This window comes from Hyla sarda, unplaced genomic scaffold (assembly GCF_029499605.1).
Source record: "Hyla sarda isolate aHylSar1 unplaced genomic scaffold, aHylSar1.hap1 scaffold_868, whole genome shotgun sequence".
In the NCBI taxonomy this organism is placed as follows: domain Eukaryota; kingdom Metazoa; phylum Chordata; class Amphibia; order Anura; family Hylidae; genus Hyla; species Hyla sarda.
The window spans coordinates 71,990-97,785 of NW_026610896.1; the positions used below are offsets into that span (position 1 = coordinate 71,990).

General features: G+C 48.1%; 1 protein-coding gene across 1 annotated transcript; it reads left to right on the forward strand.

Annotated features, from left to right (window-relative positions):
• The first annotated feature begins 1,363 nt into the window (after positions 1-1,363).
• LOC130348162 (uncharacterized) lies at positions 1,364-21,228 on the forward strand. The gene is made up of 5 exons (XM_056554706.1): positions 1,364-1,455; positions 3,226-3,552; positions 10,076-10,333; positions 20,336-20,590; positions 20,940-21,228. Exons 1-5 carry the CDS (start codon positions 1,407-1,409, stop codon positions 21,047-21,049), a joined length of 999 nt encoding a protein of 332 aa, XP_056410681.1. The 5' UTR covers positions 1,364-1,406; the 3' UTR covers positions 21,050-21,228.
• The last annotated feature ends 4,568 nt before the right edge of the window (positions 21,229-25,796 follow it).

A 25,796-nucleotide genomic window follows, 5' to 3' on the forward strand; every position in this document is an offset into this window, starting at 1 on the left:
GAGTGCAGGGAAACTTCTCACCTCTATATGTGTCAGAGTGCAGGGAAACTTCTCACTTCTATATGTGTCAGAGTGCAGGGAAACTTCTCACCTCTATATGTGCCAGAGTGCAGGGAAACGTCTCACCTCTATATGTGTCAGAGTGCAGGGAAACTCCTCACTTCTATATGTGTCAGAGTGCAGGGAAACTCCTCACTTCTATATGTGTCAGAGTGCAGGGAAACTTCTCACCTCTATATGTGTCAGAGTGCAGGGAAACTTCTCACTTATATATGTGCCAGAGTGCAGGGAAAGTTCTCACCTCTATATGTGCCAGAGTGCAGGGAAACTTCTCACTTATATATGTGCCAGAGTGCAGGGAAACTTCTCACCTCTATATGTGTCAGAGTGCAGGGAAACTTCTCACTTCTATATGTGTCAGAGTGCAGGGAAACTTCTCACTTATATATGTGCCAGAGTGCAGGGAAACTTCTCACCTCTATATGTGTCAGAGTGCAGGGAAACTTCTCACCTCTATATGTGTCAGAGTGCAGGGAAACTTCTCACCTCTATATGTGTCAGAGTGCAGGGAAACTTCTCACCTCTATATGTGTCAGAGTGCAGGGAAACTTCTCACTTCTATATGTGTCAGAGTGCAGGGAAACTTCTCACCTCTATATGTGCCAGAGTGCAGGGAAACTTCTCACGTGTCAGAGTGCAGGGAAACTTCTCACCTCTATATGTGCCAGAGTGCAGGGAAACGTCTCACCTCTATATGTGTCAGAGTGCAGGGAAACTCCTCACTTCTATATGTGTCAGAGTGCAGGGAAACTTCTCACCTCTATATGTGTCAGAGTGCAGGGAAACTTCTCACTTATATATGTGCCAGAGTGCAGGGAAACTTCTCACCTCTATATGTGTCAGAGTGCAGGGAAACTTCTCACTTCTATATGTGTCAGAGTGCAGGGAAACTTCTCACTTCTATATGTGTCAGAGTGCAGGGAAACTTCTCACTTATATATGTGCCAGAGTGCAGGGAAACTTCTCACCTCTATATGTGCCAGAGTGCAGGGAAACTTCTCACCTCTATATGTGTCAGAGTGCAGGGAAACTTCTCACTTATATATGTGCCAGAGTGCAGGGAAACTTCTCACCTCTATATGTGTCAGAGTGCAGGGAAACTTCTCACCTCTATATGTGTCAGAGTGCAGGGAAACTTCTCACCTCTATATGTGTCAGAGTGCAGGGAAACTTCTCACCTATATATGTGTCAGAGTGCAGGGAAACTTCTCACCTATATATGTGTCAGAGTGCAGGGAAACTTCTCAAGAATCAAATAAACTGCATCTAAACAGGAACTGGGCAGACATTTCCTCTACTCGTTTGTACACAGGACAAGTCCCCACTTCACCAGCTCTACAGCGGCCATGAAGTCTCTTTTGCTTCTTGTCTGTCTTCTCATCCCTGAGGTGAACGGTGAGTATATATATTTTTTTTATATGGCGCCATCATATTCAGCAGAGCTGTACAGAGATTGGCACATGAGGCCCAGTGGGGCCCAGAATCCCCCCATAATCTCATACACTGGGGTCACATTTATATGAACACAATCCAGCTGTCTGCTCGGCCCCTAAGTACAAATCCTGGCCACCCCTTCTGCTTCTCCTGAGCTCCGACCCCATAAGACCCCATCTCTATAAGACCCCAGCTCCTCCATAAGACCCCATCTTTATAAGACCCCTGCTCCTCCATAAGACCCCATCTCTATAAGACCCCTGCTCCTCCATAAGACACAGGCTCCTCCATAAGACACAGGCTCCTCCATAAGACCCCGGCTCCTCCATAAGACACAGGCTCCCCCATAAGACCCAGGCTCCTCCATAAGACCCCAGATCCTCTATAAGACACAGGCTCCTCCATAAGACCCCGACTCCTCCATAAGACACAGGCTCCTCCATAAGACACAGGCTCCCCCATAAGACACAGGCTCCTTCATAAGACCCCATCTACTCCATAGGACACAGGCTCCCCCATAAGACCCCGGCTCCTCCATAAGACCCCGGCTTCTCCATAAGACACTGGCTCCTCCATAAGACCCAGGCTCCTCCATAAGACACTGGCTCCTCCATAAGACCCAGGCTCCTCCATAAGACACAGGCTCCTCCATAATACACCGGCTCCTCCATAAGACACAGGCTCCTCCATAAAACACAGGCTCCTCCATAAGACACAGGCTCCTCCATAAAACACAGGCTCCCCCATAAGACACAGTCTCCTTCATAAGACCCCATCTACTCCATAGGACACAGGCTCCCCCATAAGACCCCGGCTCCTCCATAAGACCCCGGCTTCTCCATAAGACACTGGCTCCTCCATAAGACCCAGGCTCCTCCATAAGACACAGGCTCCTCCATAATACCCCGGCTCCTCCATAAGACACAGGCTCCTCCATAAGACACAGGCTCCTCCATAAGACACAGGCTCCTCCATAAGACACAGGCTCCCCCATAAGACACAGGCTCCTTCATAAGACCCCATCTCCTCCATAGGACACAGGCTCCCCCATAAGACCCCGGCTCCTCCATAAGACCCCGGCTTCTCCATAAGACACTGGCTCCTCCATAAGACCATAAGACCCCGGCTCCTCCATAAGACCCAGGCTCCTCCATAAGACACAGGCTCCTCCATAATACCCCGGATCCTCCATAAGACACAGGCTCCTCCATAAGACACAGGCTCCCCCATAAGACACAGGCTCCTTCATAAGACCCCATCTCCTCCATAGGACACAGGCTCCCCCATAAGACCCCGGCTCCTCCATAAGATCCCGGCTTCTCCATAAGACACTGGCTCCTCCATAAGACCCAGGCTCCTCCATAAGACACAGGCTCCTCCATAATACCCCGGCTCCTCCATAAGACACAGGCTCCTCCATAAAACACAGGCTCCTCCATAAGACACAGGCTCCTCCATATACCCCCTTAGAGATGCCCATGTCGCCCGCTCTGGTACTTAATACCCTGCAGTGTTTTGCAGTCGATCCTTCCATACCTTGGGGGGGGGAGAATGTTCATAAATCTCCAGATTAGCTCTGAGCTCGGTGACCGAGCTCTGTTACTAATCCTATATAGTTCCCTCTTATTATCCCTCCAATCACATAGTTCTGTCTCCCGGACCAGAATGCCCCAGTGTATAATTCTCTGTATTATATATGCCAATCTAATTTGTGGCTCCTCCCCTTTCCAGCCATGGAAATATTTGCCGCCAGCGGAGAGACGATTGTTCTTCCCATGTACACGAGACTGGAGCACACAAGTGGGCAGATATGTAATAAATATGAATGGATTTTTATGGGACGATATGAAAAATACAAAAAAAAACTGGGAAGTGTCGATGATCTTTGTCAGAGAATTGAATGGACCAATAAGACGAGACCTCACTGCTCCCTGTCCAGGAATGGAAGCCTGCAGCTGTACGAAGTGAGGGTGCACGACTCTGGACAATACACAGTCACCACCTATCACCTCAGCCAAGTGAAAAAAACACAAGACGTCTTCAACCTCCAAGTCCTGGGTGAGTCCATGTCCTGGGGGAGTTAATGTCCTGGGTGAGTTCACGTCTTGGGAGAGTCCGTGTCCTGGATGAGTCCATGTCCTGGGGGAGTCCATGTCCTGGGAAGTCCATGTCCCGGGGGAGTCCATGTCCCGGGTGAGTCCATGTTCTGGGGGAGTCCATGTTCTGGGGGAGTCCATGTTCTGGGGGAGTCCATGTCCTGGGGGAGTCCATGTCCTGGGGGAGTCCATGTTCTGGGGGAGTCCATGTTCTGGGGGAGTCCATGTTCTGGGGGAGTCCATGTCCTGGAGGAGTCCATGTCCTGGGTGAGTCCATGTCATGGGGGAGTCCATAACACCTGAGGGAATAACACCGGAAAAGACCATAAAAACCCTGGTCTCCTGCTTCCCTATCGATAAATCTTCAGAAACTCCTTCAGTAACAAGAAATGCAATGAATCCTGGACCAGGGATAGGAGGGGGTGCAGCTGCAGCAGGGAGACTAACCAGAAAGAGTAATACAGTAAATCCTGTACAAGGGGTAGGAGGGGGATGCAGCTGCAGCAGGGAGACTAACCAGAAAGAATAATACAGTAAATCCTGTACAATGGGTAGGAGGGGGATGCAGCTGCAGCAAGGAGAATAACCAGACAGAGTAATACAGTAAATTCTGTACAAGGAGTAGGAGGGGGATGCAGCTGCAGCAGGGAGAATAACCAGACAGAGTAATACAGGAAATCCTGTACAAGGGGTAGGAGGGGGATGCAGCTGCAGCAAGGATATTAACTAGACAGAGTAATACAGTAAATCCTGTACAAGGGGTAGGAGGGGGATGCAGCTGCAGCAGGGAGACTAACCAGAAAGAGTAATACAGTAAATCCTGTACAAAGAGTAGGAGGGGGATGCAGCTGCAGCAGAGAGACTAACTAAACAGAGTAATACAGTAAATCCTGTACAAGGGGTAGGAGGGTGATGCAGCTGCAGCAGGGAGACTAACTAAACAGAGGAATACAGTAAATCCTGTACAAGGGGTAGGAGGGGGATGCAGCTGCAGCAGGGAGACTAACCAGACAGAGTAATATAGTAAATCCTGTACAAGGGGTAGGAGGGGGATGCAGCTGCAGCAGGGAGACTAACCAGACAGAGTAATACAGTAAATTCTGTACAAGGGGTAGGAGGGGATGCAGCTGCAGCAGGGAGACTAACTAGACAGAGTGATACAGTAAATCCTGTACAAGGGTTAGGGGGGGGGGGGATGCAGCTGCAGCAGAGAGAATAACCAGAAAGAGTAATACAGTAAATCCTGTGCAAGGGGTAGGAGGGGAATGGGTGAGTCCATTTCCTGGGGGAGTCCATGTCCTGGGGGAGTCCATGTCCTTGGTGAGTCCATGTTCTGGGTGAGTCCCTGTCTTGGGTTAGTCCATGTCCTGGGTGAGTCCATTTCCTGGGGGAGTCCATGTCCTGGGTGAGTCCATGTCCTGGGTGAGTTAATGTTCTGGGTGAGTCCATGTTCTGGGGGAATAACACCTTAAAAGACCATAAAAACCCTGGTCTCCTGCTTCCCTATCAATAAATCTTCAGAAACTCCTTCAGTAACAAGAAATATGATGAATCCTGTACAAGCGGTAGGAGGGGGATGCAGCTGCAGCAGGGAGACTAACCAGAAAGAGTAATACAGTAAATCCTGTACAAGGGGTAGGAGGGGGATGCAGCTGCAGCAGGGAGACTAACCAGAAAGAGTAATACAGTAAATCCTGTACAAGGGGTAGGAGGGGGATGCAGCTGCAGCAGGGAGACTAACCAGAAAGAGTAATACAGTAAATCCTGTACAAGGGGTAGGAGGGGGATGCAGCTGCAGCCGGAAGACTAACCAGAAAGAGTAATACAGTAAATCCTGTGCAAGGGGTAGGAGGGGGATGCAGCTGCAGCAGGGAGACTAACCAGAAAGAGTAATACTGTAAATCCTGTACAAGGAGTAGGAGGGGGATGCCGCTGCAGCAGGGAGAATAACCAGTCAGAGTAATACAGTAAATCCTGTACAAAGGGTAGGAGGGGATGCAGCTGCAGCAGAGAGAATAACCAGAAAGAGTAATACAGTAAATCCTGTGCAAGGGGTAGGAGGGGGATGGGTGAGTCCATGTCCTGGGGGAGTACATGTCCTGGGTAAGTCCATGTCCTGGGGAGTCCATGTCCTTGGTTAGTCCATGTTCTGGGTGAGTCCATGTCCTGGGTGAGTCCATGTCCTTGGTGAGTCCATGTTCTGGGTGAGTCCATGTTCTGGGTGAGTCCCTGTCTTGGGTTAGTCCCTGTCCTGGGTGAGTCCATGTCCTGGGTAAGTCCCTGTCCTGGGTGAGTCCATGTCCTGGGTGAGTTAATGTCCTGGGTGAGTCCATGTCCTGGGGGAATAACACCTGAAAAGACCATAAAAACCCTGGTCTCCTGCTTCCATATCAATAAATCTTCAGAAACTCCTTCAGTAACAAGAAATACGATGAATCCTGTACAAGGGGTAGGAGGGGGATGCAGCTGCAGCAGGGAGAATAACCAGACAGAGTAATACAGTAAATCCTGAACAAGGGGTAGGAGGGGGATGCAGCTGCAGCAAGGAGACTAACCAGACAGAGTAATACAGTAAATCCTGTACAAGGGGTAGGAGGGGGATGCAGCTGCAGCAGGGAGACTAACTAGACAGAGGAAAACTGTAAATCCTGTACAAGAGGTAGGAGGGGGATGCAGCTGCAGCAGGGAGACTAACCAGAAAGACTAATACAGTAAATCCTGTACAAGGGGTAGGAGGGGGATGCAGCTGCAGCAGGGAGACTAACTAAACAGAAGAATACTGTAAATCCTGTACAAGAGGTAGGAGGGGGATGCAGCTGCAGCAGGGAGACTAACCAGAAAGAGTAATATAGTAAATCCTGTACAAGGGGTAGGAGGGGGATGCAGCTGCAGCAGTGAGACTAACCAGAAAGAGTAATACAGTAAATCCTGTACAAGAGGTAGGAGGGGGATGCAGCTGCAGCAAGGAGACTAACCAGACAGAGTAATACAGTAAACCCTGTACAAGGGGTAGGAGGGGGATGCAGCTGCAGCAGGGAGACTAACTAGACAGAGGAAAACTATAAATCCTGTACAAGAGGTAGCAGGGGGATGCAGCTGCAGCAGGGAGACTAACCAGAAAGACTAATACAGTAAATCCTGTACAAGGGGTAGGAGGGGGATGCAGCTGCAGCAGGGAGACTAACTAAACAGAAGAATACTGTAAATCCTGTACAAGAGGTAGGAGGGGGATGCAGCTGCAGCAGGGAGACTAACCAGAAAGACTAATACAGTAAATCCTGTACAAGGGGTAGGAGGGGGATGCAGCTGCAGCAGGGAGACTAACTAAACAGAAGAATACTGTAAATCCTGTACAAGAGATAGGAGGGGGATGCAGCTGCAGCAGGGAGACTAACCAGAAAGAGTAATATAGTAAATCCTGTACAAGGGGTAGGAGGGGGATGCAGCTGCAGCAGTGAGACTAACCAGAAAGAGTAATACAGTAAATCCTGTACAAGGGGTAGGAGGGGGATGCAGCTGCAGCAGGGAGACTAACCAGACATAGTAATACAGTAAATCATGTACAAGGGGTAGGAGGGGGATGCAGCTGCAGCAGAGAGAATAACCAGAAAGAGTAAACAGTAAATCCTGTACAAGGGGTAGGAGGGGGATGCAGCTGCAGCAGGGAGGATAACCAGAAAGCGTAATACAGTAAATCCTGTACAATGGGTAGGAGGGAGATGCAGCTGCAGCAGGGAGACTAACCAGAAAGTGTAATACAGTAAATCCTGTACAAGGGGTAGGAGGGGGATGCAGCTGCAGCAGGGAGACTAACCAGAAAGAGTAATACAGTAAATCCTGTACAAGGGGTAGGAGGGGGATGCAGCTGCAGCAGGGAGGATAACCAGAAAGCTTAATACAGTAAATCCTGTACAATGGGTAGGAGGGAGATGCAGCTGCAGCAGGGAGACTAACCAGAAAGAGTAATACAGTAAATCCTGTCCAAGGGGTAGGAGGGGGATGCAGCTGCAGTAGGGAGACTAACCAGAAAGAGTAATACAGTAAATTCTGTACAAGGGATAGGAGGGGGATGCAGCTGCAGCAGGGAGACTAACCAGAAAGAGTAATACAGTAAATCCTGTCCAAGGGGTAGGAGGGGGATGCAGCTGCAGCAGAGAGTATAACCAGAAAGAGTAATACAGTAAATCCTGTACAAGGGGTAGGAGGGGGATGCAGCTGCAGCAGGGAGACTAACTACGCAGAGTAATACAGTAAATTATGTACAAGGGGTAGGAGGGGGATGCAGCTGCAGCAGAGAGAATAACCAGAAAGAGTAATACAGTAAATTCTGTACAAGGGGTAGGAGGGGGATGCAGCTGCAGCAGGGAGACTAACTAGACAGAGTAATACAGTAAATCATGTACAAGGGGTAGGAGGGGGATGCAGCTGCAGCAGAGAGAATAACCAGAAAGAGTAATACAGTAAATTCTGTACAAGGGGTAGGAGGGGGATGCAGCTGCAGCAGGGAGATTAACAAGACGGAGTAATACAGTAAATTCAGTACAAGGGGTAGGAGGGAGATGCAGCTGCAGCAGGGAGATTAACAAGACGGAGTAATACAGTAAATCCTGTACAAGGGGTAGGAGGGGGATGCAGCTACAGCAGGGAGACTAACTAGACAGAGTAATACAGTAAATCCTGTACAAGGGGTAGGAGGGGGATGCAGCTGCAGCAAGGATATTAACTAGACAGAGTAATACAGTAAATCCTGTACAAGGGGTAGGAGGGGGATGCAGCTGCAGCAAGGATATTAACTAGACAGAGTAATACAGTAAATCCTGTACAAGGGGTAGGAGGGGGATGCAGCTGCAGCAGAGAGAATAACCAGAAAGAGTAATTCAGTAAATCCTGTACAAGGGGTAGGAGGGGGATGCAGCTGCAGCAGGGAGACTAACTAGACAGAGTAATACAGTAAATCCTGTACAAGGAGTAGGAGGGGGATGCAGCTGCAGCAGAGAGAATAACCAGGAAGAGTAATACAGTAAATCCTGTACAAGGGGTAGGAGGGGGATGCAGCTGCAGCAGGGAGACTAACTAAACAGAAGAATACTGTAAATCCTGTACAAGGAGTAGGAGGGGGATGCAGCTGCAGCAGGAAGACTAACTAGACAGAGTAATACAGTAAATCCTGTACAAGGGGTAGGAGGGGGATGCAGCTACAGCAGGGAGACTAACTAGACAGAGTAATACAGTAAATTCTGTACAAGGAGTAGGAGGGGGATGCAGCTGCAGCAGGGAGACTAACCAGACATAGTAATACAGTAAATCATGTACAAGGGGTAGGAGGGGGATGCAGCTACAGCAGGGAGACTAACCAGACATAGTAATACAGTAAATCATGTACAAGGGGTAGGAGGGGGATGCAGCTGCAGCAGAGAGAATAACCAGAAAGAGTAATACAGTAAATTCTGTACAAGGAGTAGGAGGGGGATGCAGCTGCAGCAGGGAGACTAACTAGATAGAGTAAGGTTCTGTCTAATGATCGGGGGTGATGTAAATGCAGCCCTGTCAACACTTCTGCAAAATGTACTGCAGAGGGTGGGGTTTGCATAAACTTCCCTAGAGTCTTGTGGGAGGAGTCCCCAGACATGTGGGAGGAGTCCAGTGCACAGAGCCCTGTGCAGAGGTAAGGCGTGGTTCACACTGTGCTTAGTTTAGTTTCCATATAATTTTTCTGTATACAGAAGTGTATTGGACTATTCTACTCTATACAGAATAACGTTACAACTTATTTCTTATAATAAATGTGAATATGAAAAGGTAAATGACTAAAGAAAAACGGGCGGGTGCAGCGCAACGACTAAAAGTGCAGTCCTCAGGTGTTCACCGGGGATATCTGTGTGATGAGGGTTTTTTTTGCTTTTCTTTTTTTTCTATCCCTTTTCTTTTTTTTCTTCTAATTTCCCTCCCCCTCCTCATTCCCCCCTCCCCCTCCTCATCCCCCATCCCTTTCTTCCCCCTCCTTTTTATGCCCACACCTCACCCTCATCACACACTGATATCCCAATGGTGAACACCTGAGGACTGGCGCTCCTATATATAGGCCAAATATGGAGGACCTGATCTAAATATCCAACCGAATGTATCAATCAGTTAACCCCTTATTGATGTCTTTTCAGGGCGGGGTCTTTATTGAAGCCCACCATGTTTTCACAATACTATGTACTCTGATTGACTGTGTTCCATCTATAGCAGGACCTGAGGGGCAGAGCATAACATACAGAGCCAAAGAGAGAGTTGCTGTGTCATCCTCCGCCCTTTTCCCTGTTTCAGGACCCGCCCCTGAGGTCCCCTACCACTTTTCCATGGGGTCTTCCTCTGGGGAGCAGGGGCCCTGTTGACATCACAGCCTTCCAGATCCCTCCTACTGTACTCTATATGTGGAATGCCCCCCTCCTCCTCTATGATGTCCTGTAACCTCCCCCACCGGTCTCTTTGCCCCTCAGATGCCGTCTCACAGCCGGTCGTCCGCCTCACTTGTCCCAAAGATGATGATCAGCCTGTCTTCTCCTGCTTGGCTGCAAATGGAACGAGCATTTTAACCTCCATAACAGTAAATGGAGAATTGTTACGGGAAAAAACTGGAGCTGAAGGGGACAGAGACCTCTTCAAAGTGTCCTCCTCGGCCCCCTGGAACGTCAGCTGCTCCGTCACCAACATAGTCAGTCAGAAAACCATCAACGTCCAGTACAACATGTGTCCGGGTGAGTACTGAGGCCTCGGAGACCCTGAACACCATCAGCCATAGCATTAATACTGCCAGGTACAGGGAATAATATGGGCCATCTGGTGACAATGCCACCTGCGGCAGGAACATGTGAAGTGCATGGATCTGAGTGACCAGTGATGAGGGATCAGTGTGGTGACTCGGCCTCCACATTCGCAGATCTCACTCCGATCATCTGATGGATGAGCTGGAGAAACAAGTGCGCTAAGCTGACTAATGGCGTGTTGTAGTGAACTGAGGGTGCAGCGATCGACAGCCAAAATATGTGACCCCAGAAGTGTAACTCACCACATTCAAGGTGAAGCGGTTCTCCTGGGCCAGGCGCTAGGCAATACAGACACCAGATACAAGGTTACGGAAAATCACTAAGGACTTTACTGAAGAAAGTTGCAGGCAGATGTTATAATGAAGACAATAGAGTCTTACAACAGAAGGGCAGAACAGAGAGGGGCAGAGGTAGTCAATAGTGAATGTCTAGGCACCCTGTGACTTGTAGTACTTTCCCCTTTCATACAACTTTCTTAAAATAGTTACTTGAGACTATAGAGACAGCTGACACTGATTTCTGACCCTCTATAGTGCATCCACAAACTATCTCACCGCCAGGCCCATACTTAGACTTTTAGACCGGAGCTGCCTGAGGCTTTCTATTCTCATTCCTTGACTTGTGTTATGGGGTCATTGTCTGCTCTGTAGCTACTTCTCCCCACAAATTGGACTTTGGACGACAGAATGCCTGTAGGTAGTGTTGTTACTTCCTTGCAGAACTTTCTCTCAGACTCCACCACGACTCCTCTCCTCACTCTGCACTGAACTCTACTCTCCCTCTGGTCCTCTCTACTCTCAGACCAACACTAACACCACAACAACTAACTCCTCCCCGCCCGGCCAGGTCAACTGAAACCCAGGGCAGGAGATCCCTATTTGTCACAGTAGTTCACATAACACCTCTGCAGTTCTCTCTTAAAGGGGTACTCTGGGGAATTTTTTTTTTATTCAACTGGTGCCACAAAGTCTAACAAATTTGTAAATGATTTCTATTAAAAAATCTTAACCCTACCAGTACTTATCAGCTGCTGTATGCTCCACAGTAAGTTATGTAGTTCTTTCCAGTCTGTCCACAGTGCTCTCTGCTGACACTCTTTTTTATTATAAAAATACAAAACAATTCCAAAAAACAAGAACACAAAACAAGCTTAACTAGCTACAACAGAAATGTAAAATAAAATAAAACCCTGCCTAACCGGCCAGCCCAGCTTTAATAAATTCCAAAATATACCAAACTACAACTATACTATACCTATACACCTAAGCAAACTATGAAATTCACACTCACACACATAACATAACAAAAAAAAAATAAATAAAAAAAAAAAAAAAAAAAAAAAAAAAAAAAATATTATTTGCTCAACTTGGCTAATTAAATGAAATAAATAAACCAACATAAAATTCAGCACCACCTGGCTATAACTCAAAATCATCCATACTTGGGAAAATAAATAAATAAATAAAGCAACAGAAAACATAACACACGCATAATCTCCAAAACTAAGACACACACACACACACATATATTGAGAATGAAAATAACAACAGCACAACTTGGCTTATTTAAAAAAAAAAAAAAAAAAATAATAATAAAAAAAAAAAAAAATTAAAAAAAATTAAAAAAAAAAAAATTATTAAAAAAAATAATAATAAAAAAATAAAAAAATAAATAAAAAAATAAATAAATAAATTTAAAAATAAATAAATAAATAAATAAATAAAAATAAAAATAAATAAATTAAAAAAAAAAAAAAAAATTTTAAAGCACACCTCTGCTTTTTAAATAAAAGTTATATATACACAGACAAAAAACACCTATATACAATAATAATACTACATAACTACAACTGGTCCGACTGCCCTTTTCTTATGGCTAATGCAACAATATAAAACAAAATACATGACACAATATACCAACAAATAAATAAAATAAAACAATAATATAAAACAATATACATAGCATAGTATACATACAAATATAATAAATGTGCCTCACAAAAATACCTACAAAAACCCAAAAATAAATCCTACACTAAAACTGTGCCCTCTCCCACACCACCCCTCCTGTACATGGGCCAGTCCATAACCGTTCGTACAGTTCTTAAGTCCAGTCCTTAACTGACCCATGTCAGATCCCTTAAGGAAGAAAGAGAAAAAAAAAAATATATATATATATATATTATTTAAAAAAAAAAAAAAAAAAAAAAACACAAATGCCCCCTCCCCACCTAGCACTCCAACCAACCAACTAAATACAACCTTACATACAAGACCACAACCCAATTTAGGCCCAAGTTCAGTGCCTGTAAGCCCTTCATACCATATCAGCTGAAAACAAAACAAAAAGCTATGGTGCACATGCAACAGCCCACCACCAGGGAGAAGGATGGCAGATCTGATACACTGAAGAAATTTTAACTCTTTCCCTAACTCGCCCTACTATTCTCCCTAATTCTATCCCTTCATCAAACTGACCCTACTATCACCCTATCTCTATCCCTGTATGCCTTTCCTTAACCAAAATAAAGGTACTCTACCAAAAAGGTCTAGTACCTAGGGCACATCAAAAGAAAACCCTCTCCATAGGAGAGAAGCCCTACTGGTGCCAAGACTGCCATACTCCAAAGACCTGATCTTCCCGAGGTCACCGGTGATGTTCCTACAGACCTCCACCTCGGAGAGGACTTTCTGCTGGGTTGACACTAAACACCGTGCATTCCACGTGTGATACTTAACCACTAAGCTAACTAAAAATAAAGTGCCCCGATCTCGGCCACCGAGGGTCCTGAATGCCCCATAAGCCCACTCCGGATAGGTAAGGCCGGCAAGCTGACTCCAGCCAATGGAAGCGCCCACCCGATTGTAGACCCCTACGTTAAAGGGACAATGAAGCAGGAAGTGGTCCATGCTTTCCAGCGTGTCCACACACTCTTCTCGGGGACACCCCCGGTCATCAGAGTTCCTGTACTTCAGGTTGTCCCTTACACCTAGCTTCCCCTGAAAGCAGCGCCAGGCCAAGTCCCAAAACTTCTGGGGGATCCTTTTCAAGTTTAAAAGATACAACCCCACCCTCAGATCCAGACCTGGGCAGTCCCTGAGCGCCAGAGGCTTCTGGAAGTGGGTCAACAGAACCCGTTTGTCAAGGAACTGCCTTGACTGGGTCCTGATCTCCCACACTCCCAGACCCCACCGACGTAACGCCTTCAGAGTCGGGGTAGCGTAAGCGGGAAGATATCCATGGGGTGTACGGAGGTCCTTCACTTGCCCTCCTCTCTCCCATTCCTGGAAGAAAGGCCGAAACCATTCCCTGCAGGAGAGTACACACGGAGAAGCCCTCTCTTTCCAGAGGTTCGAGATGTTAGCTTTCAAGAAGGTGTTTGTTAAGAACACCACAGGGTTTACCATAGATAAACCCCCTAGTCTCCTCGTACGGTACGTAACCTCTCTCTTGACTAGGTTCAACCTGTTCCCCCATAACAGTTGGAAAAACAGGCTGTAGATCCTAGTGTAGTAAGCCTCTGGCAAGATACATACACTGCCCAGATAGATAAACAAGGGGAGCAGGTATGATTTGATCAGGTGTACCCTTTCTCTGAGAGTCATAGACCAACCCTTCCACTGGTTCACCCTCTGAGTGGCATCATGGAGCTTAGTCTTGGGGCCCTGGGAGGGTGTCCGGGAGATCAAATGTGGGATCCCCCCCTCCCAGCCAGAGACTTTCACACTTTTCCCGGTTGATCTTGGACCGGGATGCCTCCAAGTAGCGCTCCACCTCTGACATCACCACATCGACCTCCTCCCTCGAGGAGACGAAAATAGTGACATCATCAGCGTACGCCACCACTCTCTGGGTGACATCCAGCTCCACCAGACTCATCCCGACTCCCGCCAACGGCCCACGATCTACTCTCCGGACGAAGGGATCAATCGAGAACACGTATAAAAGCGGGCTCAAAGGACAACCCTGACGGACTCCGGACCCCACCTCAAAAGAGCGGCCAGACCACCCGTTCACCAGTGGGAAACTCTCTGCCCCGGCATACAAGATCTTAAGCCAATTCACAAAAGTACTCGGTAAGCCATATCTCAGGAGGACGGACCAGAGGTACTCGTGGTTCACCCGATCAAATGCTTTGGCCTGATCCAAGGACAGCAAGTACCCCTTCCAGAGACCCGCACTACTCCGCTCCACTGCCTCCCTGACACTGAGGACAGCACTTAAGGTGCTTCGGCCTGGAAAAGAGCAGTGCTGAGCCCCCGAAAGGAGCCGGGGTGCAAACTTCACCAGCCGATTAAACAGTATCTTGGCCAGAAGCTTCCTGTCCGTATTGAGAAGAGCTATGGGCCTCCAATTCTCAACACGGCTAGGATCTTTACCTTTTGAGAGAAGAATCAGGGCTGACCTCCTCATTGACTTTGGCAGAGTGTCCGAGGAGAGACACTCATTGAATACCTTGGTCAAGAGGGGAGCTAAAGACTCCTTAAAGGTCTTATACCACTCGGATGTTAAGCCATCTGGACCTGGCGACTTCTTGGGGGCGAGCCCCTCGATCGCCAGTCTCACTTCCTCTTCCCTGATATCTTCTGCCAAAACATCAAGAGGGGGTCTACCCCTGGCTCAGGAATGGTTTCAGCCAGGAAAACCGACATCCTGTCTCGATCTAGATCCTTCCTCCCCAAGAGGTGTGAGTAGAAGGATCTGACGACCTCCAGGATCCCTGATCTGGACCGATTCAGAGATCCTGTACTATCAACCAGTCCTGAGACTACTTTACTACTCACTGACATCTTGCAGTTCTTGTAAGGGTCGGGCAAGCGGTACTTCCCGTAATCCCTCTCAAAAACCAAAGATGCGTGCCTATCGTACTGACACCTCATCAGCAAGGATTTCGCTCTGGAGATATCCTCTCGGCTACCTCCAGTCGAGACAAGAAACTCGAGTTTCCTCCTCAGACCCTGATACAGGCGATACCTATTCAGGGACCTGAGGCTCGAGAGCTGGCGGAAGAACCCCGCAACCCTCTTCTTGAATATCTCCCACCACTCTGACTTACTACTACAAAGGTCCAGTAAAGCTACCTGACTCTGAAGAAAATCCTCAAAGGACTTTTTTATCTCCGCTTCCTCCAGGAGGGACGAATTCAGCTTCCAATAACCTTTACCCATCCGGGGGGTCTCTGAAACATTCAGGGAAAACAAAATCATACAGTGATCAGAGAACTCCACCTCAACCACGGACACTGCGGAAGAGACGGCTTCCTCCTTTAAATAAAACCTGTCTATCCTAGACCTGCGACTACCTTGATGATAGGTGAAACCCGCGTGGCCTGAGGGGCTCCGGATGTGGGCATCCTCTAGGCGAGCTTCCCTAACTATATTATTAAGGGCCACACTATCGCAATCCAGCGGACCGTTGGAGCCTCTCCTATCTTGGGACCTTGTGACATTATTGAAGTCCCCTCCAAAGATCACCAGCCGGCTAGTAAAAAGGAAGGGCTTAATCCTCATAAAGAGATTTTTACGGCCCAGCTTTGTTTGTGGGGCATAGATGTTTATGAGCCGGAGCTCTTGTCCCTTCATGAGGACATCTAAGATCAGGCACCTCCCCATTTCTAACTTAATAACCCGTCTGCATTCAACCGGAGCGGTAAAAAGGACCGCCACCCCACTATACGGCTCAGCCGCAAGAGACCAGTGGGAGGGCCCGCGCCTCCACTCTCTTCTGGCTTTCACCAGAGAGGCTAGATCTGACAACCTGGTCTCCTGTAAAAGGAAAATTTCGGCTTCAACACGGCCGAGAAAATCGAAGGCTGCGAATCTAGCCGTATCCGACTTTATACTGGCACAGTTAATAGATGCCAGCGTCAATGGGGTGAGTGCCGCCATCATTGGTGATCGAGTTAGACGGCCACACCTTTACTTCTGCTTCCCCTTCTTTTTTGCCCCCTCATCCCCTGAAGAAGAGGAAAGGGCAGGACCACTTTTCGACCTTTTCTTAGACTCTGATTGGTCCATGGGGTCCCCGTCTCCGTCCGGCCCCAGTCTAGCCCTGCCCTCCGAGGAAGGTGCCTCCGCAGGACAGGGCCCAGTTCCCCCCAGAGGCTCTCTCACCCTAGGCACCCCGCCCTCACCTTCCCCCTCCAAGGAGGGGGAGGAGATGGTATCGAGGACGAGGTACCGGTTTGACAGGTCAATCAGAGGGGGGGCAGTCAGGCTTCCGTTTTGGACCTGGCCCGTAGTACAAGGCTTAACAGAGGGCTCCGACCTCTTCTTTCTCCCTTTCCTTTTGCCCTTGTCTTTCTTTTTTGGCCTCTCCCCACTCTCCTCATCCACACTTTCATAGTGGTAGGAATCGGAAGGGTCGGCCATATTGCCTTCCTCTCTGCGCAGCCTCCTGATCTCCTCATTCAGCACATTCTCCCCCAGAGCTTCAGTGGTTACAGGGCCAGCTTCAGGACCAGGGGCCGGAGCTACCCCAGTCACCTGGGCACTCTCCAGCTCCCTACTCCTCCTACGAGTTTCCTCCCGCCTTAGTTTGGCGGGGCCCTTTATCCTCGTCACTAGCCCTGTTGTGCCCCCATCCCTGCTCGTACCCTCCCCAGCCGAGGCAACTTCACAGCTCTCCCCGGCCGGAGCAGTCGCAGCACGGGCGAAAGCACTCGGACAACGGCTGAAAGGGTGCCCGAGGACACCACACAGGTGGCACCGGATCTGCCTACAGGATGCGGCCAGATGACCCACCCCACCACACAAAGCACAGACCTGTACAGTACAGGCTGCGCTAAAATGGGTGGGGCTGCCGCACCTGTGACAGACCTTAGGCTGCCCCTGGTAGAAGACCTGGATCCTGTCACGTCCAAGGAAGGCGGCTGACGGAATGTGGGCAACTGTACTACCTGAACGTTTGAGTTTGACGGAAAACGTCCAGGCCCCGGACCAGATCCCGTGCTCATCCAAATTTTTCTTGGGCATGTCCGTCACATCCCCATATCGACCGAGCCAGGTCATGATGTCATAACAAGAAAGTGACTCATTACGGGTCAAAACTGTCACTTTCTTGACTGAGTTCTGACGGGAAATCGCCTTTACAGCAAAATCCCGCCAGCAGGGCTCGTTCTTCGCCACTTCGTAGTTTGACCAGAAGAGTTCGAGACCCTCCGGCCGAACGAAACTGACGTCAAACTCAGACGAACCGTAGGGGTGGATCAGGGCAAAGATGTCACTCGCCCTGAATTCCATCTGGAGGAGGAGCTCAACCACTTTAGCGCGAGGCGGGCACGCATCCTCGCCCCTCCAAATCAGACGGACCACATTCCTACGGTTATTGTCCTGCCCGGGTGTCGGGAGGGACCAGACCACCTCCCCATTCTGCTCTCGGAAAGCCCCCAAACCGTGCCTCTCTATCCAGAAAGACAGGTCGACCTCACCCCTTCCCTCTACCTGGATCGACCTGTCGCCCCTACGCAGAGCCTCCAGGAGGCGCTGTTGCAAGTAACCCCCGGGGCCGGACGGAGATGGGGACCCCACCGAATCCCCGGCAGCAACACTGGCATAGCTCCTAGGAGCAGTCACTGCCGGGGGGGCAGCCGGACCAGACCCAGACCCAGGAGCACCATTCACACCACAACTCCCATCATCCATACCAGATGTTGCATTCACACCACCACTACTCCCACCATCATTCACTCCACTGGCACTCCTCCCAATCACAACACTACCACCCCCATCATTCTCACAACCTGCACTCACTTCCTGCCTAACATATCCTGGGCTGGCTGGGACTTGTAGTACCGCCGGTTTTAATACAGGTTTTCTTGCTGGCTTAGCTGCCGCTGGGGTCAACGCTGATGGCTCCTCCTTCATAGGCGATGTTACCACCTGAGTCTGGGGCTGCCCCACCGGGCGCACCCCAGCTCCTCCCACAATGCCACCACTAGGCTTGCCCGACCGCTCAGGCTCTGCTGATGACACTGACGCCCGGACACTCTCCCCCCTCACAGAGGAGTGCCCCGCAGCGCCCGCAGAAACCACAGTACTCGGGGGACCGCCCCCCGAGCACACGGACCAACCTTTGTCTGCTTCCGACGCCCGGACACTCCCCCCCTCACAGGAGAGTACCCAGCAGCGTCGGTAGTGCCCACAGCACTCGGGGAACCGCCCCCCAAGCACACGGCAGCATAGCTCTTCTCTGGCATTTGGACATGCCCCCCGCCACCCTGGGGTGTCGCAGCAGCGCCAGAGTTGCCCAACATGAGCCCATCCTGCCCTTCCCTACCGGCAGGACGGGTGGGCTTCACATCTATTGCGTCCATAGCCATTTCAGACGCCATTCTATACCCCCCTTGCTGGCCCCGCTCCACCACAGGAACGGCGTCTTGCAGTTTGGGGGGCTCAGCAGCCTGAACCAGCTTTGCAGCTGACCCAGACTGCTGGAAAGGTACGAACATGTACTGCACAGATTGTTGGGTCTTCTGCTTCTTTGCTTTACGCCTGACTTTTCCATCCTCGCACTGATCTTCACCGAAGGTGAAATTCTGGAGGTGGACTGGGGATTCCTGCATGACAATTTCCCTCAATAAACCCCCAGCCTCACTCTCCACATTGTCCTCCTCACTGTCAGTCACAGGGAGCGCCACTTGGGCCGGCTCTATGTAGCTGTCCTGGGTGTCACAGGGCATAGGAACAGACACAGCATCCTCCGCCACATGCGCTCCTTCCTCTACCTTCTCCTTAACTCCTTCACTGCCATCCTCACTATCTTCACCGCCACTACTCTCCCCATCATCCACCTCAACCTCCACCTTACCTGGGGATTTCATGGTGGCAAACCTTTCATCATTTGCCAGCTTCTCTCTTAGGAGACCGCTGCCCTCCAGGATCTCTGCCTTCCTCTCCTCCAGCTTGGCAATCTGGGCTTTCAGGGCTGTGATCCTTTTCTTCAGCTCAGGCTTGCTTCTCCTGGACCCAGAGTTTGCCAGACTCTGAGTCCCACGCAGATCTTCTCTTGCAAGCCTGAGCTCTTTACTGCAGCGGTCGTATTCCGCAAAGCGTGCGGCCATGCGGGAGCAGTAGGTCTCACTTGATTCTTTGGGGCCTCTTTCAGCCCACATCTCCAAACTCTTCCTCCTTGTTTTCCTTCCACCACCAGATCTCTGGCTGACAACTGTTGCTTGATGAGCAGAGCTTGCATTGCTGCAGACTCTGCTGGATCTTCTGCCTCCAGCTGGAACAATGGCTGTAGCAGTTTTCTCTCCACCCCCCGCCAGCCTTGAAGAACGGGGAATGGAGGCCTGAGGCTCCATGCAGGAAAGTTCTCCCAGGGAGCCTGCCACACCCCTGGGAAAGCCTTGATGTAAAATGCTGCTTCTCTGGATGTCTGGAGCTCAAAAGAGACACACCCGACAGCTTCTCACACAGAACTCCTCTGGACTACAGGATGTGCTCTCTGCTGACACCTCTGTCCATGTCAGGAACTGTCCAGCGTAGAAGCAAATCCCCATAGCTCTGGACAATTCCTGACATGGACAGAGGTGTCAGCAGAGAGCATTGTGGTCAGACTGGAGACAATTACACAACTTCCTGGGGAGCATACAGCAGCTTATAAGTACTGGAAGGATTAAGATTTTTATATAAAAGCAATTTACAAATCGGTTTAACTTTCTTGCACCAGATGATTAAAAAGTTTTCCACCAGGGTATCCCTTTAAAAGGTACAACAGCCCTATTCACAACATACTAATCATACAAAGGCATAAACAGACAGTTGAGGAATCATCTACCTGATAGGACAGGCAGTGTAACGTGTGCTGTACCTGGACACCGCACAAGTCCCATTCAGGATCGCAGATCCTCACAGCCTACATGTTCTGCTGCTGTCTTTGGGGAAGGGAGACTCATACACCATGGTAACATATGACGGTCTCTTCTCTTAGTGCCCCTCTCGGATCCCTGTCTGGAAACGTTCTGCTTCCCGGATGGATCAGTAAATATCTCCTGTTGGACAGAAAATGGCTCCGAACCTTTGTTCTCCTGGTTTGTAGATGGGAATCCTGTACAATCTACATCATCATGGAACGTTCAGGAGAACCTGATGTCTGGATCTGCCACCATTGCCATGAACGTCAGCTGCTCGGTCAGAAACCCAGTCAGCACAGTCCACAGTCCGGTGACCACAGTCTTCTGCCCAGGTGAGTGCTGAAGAGATCAACGTGGTGACTCGGCCTCCAGATTCCCCTGATCTCCTTCAATCGATCGTCTGTGGGATCTGCTGGAGATACGAGCCCCTCCATGGAGGCCGGGTCCTGAAAAGGTGGATCCCATTAGGATCCATAGGGGGAGCATGTAGACTAAGCAAGGGTTCTGTCCAGCATATTAGTGGTATCATTAAAGGAAGTGTAACCCAGGGTCCAATGGGGGCAAAAATCATAACTTCCTCCATAAAATAGAGAAGTTTGAGCTCCAACGTAGTCTTTATAAACCATGGTGGATCCATCACTGTCTCATAAGTCTCTGCATTATCTCTTCTTTGTCTTCCAGTTGACGCTCCTCACCGGATTTTCCATGTTTTCCCTAAGATCCTGCTCTACGTCATGTACAACGCTTTACTGGTAAATGTTATCATCATGATCCGTAATAACAAATCATGAGGATGAGGAGAAGAGGAGGAAGAAGAAGAGGAGAAAGAAGAAGAAGAAGAGGAGGAAGAAGAGGAAAAATACGCCTCTACTAGACAATAAACCACGTCATTACCTCCAACCTAATCATCTTCTTCCATAGTATTGTCCTCCTCCGTGTATATAACAGTCATTGTCCTCCTCCGTGTATATTACAGTCATTGTCCTCCTCTGTGTATATTAGTCATTGTCCTCCTCCGTGTATATTACAGTCATTGTCCTCCTCCATGTATATTACAGTCATTGTCCTCCTCCGTGTATATTACAGTCATTGTCCTCCTCCCTGTATATTAGTCATTGTACTCCCCCGTGTATATTACAGTCATTGTCCTCCTCTGTGTATATTACAGTCATTGTCCTCCCCGTGTATATTACAGTCATTGTCCTCCTCTGTGTATATTACAGTCATTGTCCTCCCCGTGTATATTACAGTCATTCTACTCCCCCGTGTATATTACAGTCATTGTCCTCCTCCGTGTATATTACAGTTATTGTCCTCCTCAGTGTATATTACAGTCATTGTCCTCCCCGTGTATATTACAGTCATTGTCCTCCCCTGTGTATATTACAGTCATTGTCCTCCTCCGTGTATATTACAGTCATTGTCCTCCCCGTGTATATTACAGTCCTTTTCCTCCTCCGTGTATATTACAGTCATTGTCCTCCTCCCTGTATATTACAGTCATTGTCCTCCCCGTGTATATTACAGTCATTGTCCTCCACCTCTGTGTATATTACAGTCATTGTCCTCCCCGTGTATATTACAGTCATTTTCCTCCTCCCCCGTGTATATTACAGTCATTGTCCTCACCCTGTATATCACAGTCATTGTTCTTCTCCCCCGTGTATATTACAGTCATTGTCCTCCTCCGTGTATATTACAGTCATTGTCCTCCCCCGTGTATATTACAGTCATTGTCCTCCTCCGTGTATATTACAGTCATTGTCCTCCCCGTGTATATTACAGTCCTTTTCCTCCTCCGTGTATATTACAGTTATTGTCCTCCTCCCCCGTGTATATTACAGCCATTGTCCTCCTCCCCGTGTCTATTACAGTCATTGTCCTCCTCAGTGTATATTGCAGTCCTTGTCCTCCCCATGTATATTACAGTCATTGTCCTCCTCTGTGTATATTACAGTCATTGTCCTCCTCCCTGTATATTACAGTCATTGTCCTCCCCCGTGTATATTACAGTCATTGTCCTCCTCCGTGTATATTACAGTCATTGTCCTCCCCCGTGTATATTACAGTCATTGTCCTCCTCCGTGTATATTACAGTCATTGTCCTCCCTGTGTATATTACAGTCATTGTCCTCCTCCCTGTATATTACAGTCATTCTCCTCCCCCGTGTATATTACAGTCATTGTCCTTCTCCGTGTATATTACAGTCATTGTCCTCCCCGTGTATATTACAGTCCTTTTCCTCCTCCGTGTATATTACAGTCATTGTCCTCCTCCCTGTATATTACAGTCATTGTCCTCCCCGTGTATATTACAGTCATTGTCCTCCACCTCTGTGTATATTACAGTCATTGTCCTCCCCGTGTATATTACAGTCATTGTCCTCACCCTGTATATCACAGTCATTGTCCTCCTCCGTGTATATTACAGTCATTGTCCTCCTCCCTGTATATTACAGTCATTGTCCTCCCCCGTGTATATTACAGTCATTGTCCTCCTCCGTGTATATTACAGTCATTGTCCTCCCCCGTGTATATTACAGTCATTGTCCTCCTCCGTGTATATTACAGTCATTGTCCTCCTCCCTGTATATTACAGTCATTGTCCTCCCCCGTGTATATTACAGTCATTGTCCTCCTCCGTGTATATTACAGTCATTGTCCTCCCCGTGTATATTACAGTCCTTTTCCTCCTCCGTGTATATTACAGTTATTGTCCTCCTCCCCCGTGTATATTACAGCCATTGTCCTCCTCCCCGTGTCTATTACAGTCATTGTCCTCCTCAGTGTATATTGCAGTCATTGTCCTCCCCATGTATATTACAGTCATTGTCCTCCTCTGTGTATATTACAGTCATTGTCCTCCTCCCTGTATATTACAGTCATTGTCCTCCCCCGTGTATATTACAGTCATTGTCCTCCTTCGTGTATATTACAGTCATTGTCCTCCCCCGTGTATATTACAGTCATTGTCCTCCTCCGTGTATATTACAGTCATTGTCCTCCCTGTGTATATTACAGTCATTGTCCTCCTCCGTGTATATTACAGTCATTGTCCTCCTCCGTGTATATTACAGTCATTGTCCTCCTCCTCCGTGTATATTACAGTCATTGTCCTCCTCCGTGTATATTACAGTCATTGTCCTCCCCGTGTATATTACAGTCATTGTCCTCCTCCGTGTATATTACAGTCATTGTCCTCCTCCCCGTGTATATTACAGTCATTTTTCTCCTCCCCCGTGTATATTACAGTCATTGTCCTCCTCCTCCTCCGTGTATATTAGTCATTGACCTCCTCAGTGTATATTACAGTCATTGTCCTCCTCCTCCTCCGTGTATATTAGTCATTGACCTCCTCAGTGTATATTACAGTCATTGCCCTCCTTCCATGTGTATATTACAGTCATTGTCCTCCCCCGTGTATATTACAGTCATTGTCCTCCCCCGTGTATATTACAGTCATTGTCCTCCTCCATGTATATTACAGTCATTGTCCTCCTCCATGTATATTACAGTCATTGTCCTCCTTCCATGTGTATATTACAGTCATTATCCTCCCCGTGTATATTACAGTCATTGTCCTCCTCCCCATGAATATTACAGTCATTGTCCTCCTCCGTGTATATTACAGTCATTGTCCTCCTCCGTGTATATTACAGTCATTATTCTCCTCCATGTATATTACAGTCATTGTCCTCCCCGTGTATATTACAGTCATTATCCTCCCCGTGTATATTACAGTCATTGTCCTCCTCCCCATGTATATTACAGTCATTATCCTCCTCCGTGTATATTACAGTCATTGTTCTCCTCCCTGTATATTAGTCATTGTCCTCCTCCTCCTTATATATTAGTCATTGACCTCCTCCGTGTATATTAGTCATTGTCCTCCCCCGTGTATATTACAGTCATTGTCCTCCTCCGTGTATATTACAGTCATTGTCCTCCTTCCATGTGTATATTACAGTCATTATCCTCCCCGTGTATATTACAGTCTTTGTCCTCCACCGTGTATATTACAGTCATTTTCCTCCTCCTCCGTGTATATTACAGTCATTGTCCTCCCCGTGTATATTACAGTCATTATCCTCCTCCGTGTATATTACAGTCATTGTCCTCCTCCCCCGTGTATATTACAGTCATTGTTCTCCTCCCCCGTGTATATTACAGTCATTGTCATCCTCCTCCTTGTATATTACAGTCATTGTCCTCCTCCATGTATATTACAGTCATTACCCCCCTTCCATGTGTATATTAAAGTCATTGTCCTCCCCCGTGTATATTACAGTCATTGTCCTCCCCCGTGTATATTACAGTCATTGTCCTCCTCCGTGTATATTACAGTCATTGTCCTCCCTGTATATTACAGTCATTATCATCCCCGTGTATATTACAGTCATTGTCCTCCCCGTGTATATTACAGTTATTGTCCTCCTCCCCATGTATATTACAGTCATTATCCTCCTCCGTGTATATTACAGTCATTGTCCTCCTCCTCCGTGTATATTACAGTCATTGTCCACCTCCCCCGTGTATATTACAGTCATTGTTCTCCTCCCTGTATATTACAGTCATTGTCCTCCTCCTCCATGTATATTAGTCATTGACCTCCTCCGTGTATATTACAGTCATTGTCCTCCTCTGTGTATATTACAGTCATTGTCCTCCCCCGTGTATATTACAGTCATTGTCCTCCCCGTGTATATTAGTCATTGTCCTCCCCGTGTATATTACAGTCATTGTCCTCCCCCGTGTATATTACAGTCATTGTCCTCCTCGTGTATATTACAGTCATTATCCTCCCCGTGTATATTACAGTCATTGTCCTCCTCCTCGTGTATATTACAGTCATTGTCCTCCTCCTCCGTGTATATTACAGTCATTATCCTCCTCCGTGTATATTACAGTCATTGTCCTCCCCATGTATATTACAGTCATTGTCCTCCCCGTGTATATTACAGTCATTATCCTCCCCGTGTATATTACAGTCATTGTCCTACCCCGTGTATATTACAGTCATTGTCCTTCTTCCCCGTGTATATTACAATAATTGTCCTCCTCCCCGTGTATATTACAGTCATTGTCCTCCCCCATGTATATTACAGCCATTGTCCTCCCCTGTGTATATTACAGTCATTGTTCTCCTCCCCCGTGTATATTACAGTCATTGTCCTCCTCCCTGTATATTAGTCATTGTCCTCCTCCTCCGTGTATATTACTGTCATTGTCCTCCCCCTTGTTTATTACAGTCATTGTCCTCCTCCGTGTATTTTTCAGTCATTGTCTTCCCCCGTGTATATTACAGTCATTGTCCTCCCCTGTGTATATTACAGTCATTGTCCTCCTCTGTGTATATAACAGTCATTGTCCTCCCCCTTGTATATTACAGTCATTGTCCTCCTCCTCCGTGTATTTTTCAGTCATTGTCTCCCCCGTGTATATTACAGTCATTGTCCTCCTCCTCTGTGTATATTACAGTCATTATTCTCCCCCGTGTATATTACAGTCATTATCCTCCCCCGTGTATATTACAGTCAT

Coding starts and splice junctions, on each gene's coding strand:
- LOC130348162 (XM_056554706.1), top strand. CDS start 1,407: ATGAAGTCTCTTTTGCTTCTTGTCTGTCTTCTCATCCCTGAGGTGAAC. Junction 1,456..3,225: donor TCTCATCCCTGAGGTGAACG/GTGAGTATATAT, acceptor TCCCCTTTCCAG/CCATGGAAATATTTGCCGCC. Junction 20,591..20,939: donor GACCACAGTCTTCTGCCCAG/GTGAGTGCTGAA, acceptor TTTGTCTTCCAG/TTGACGCTCCTCACCGGATT.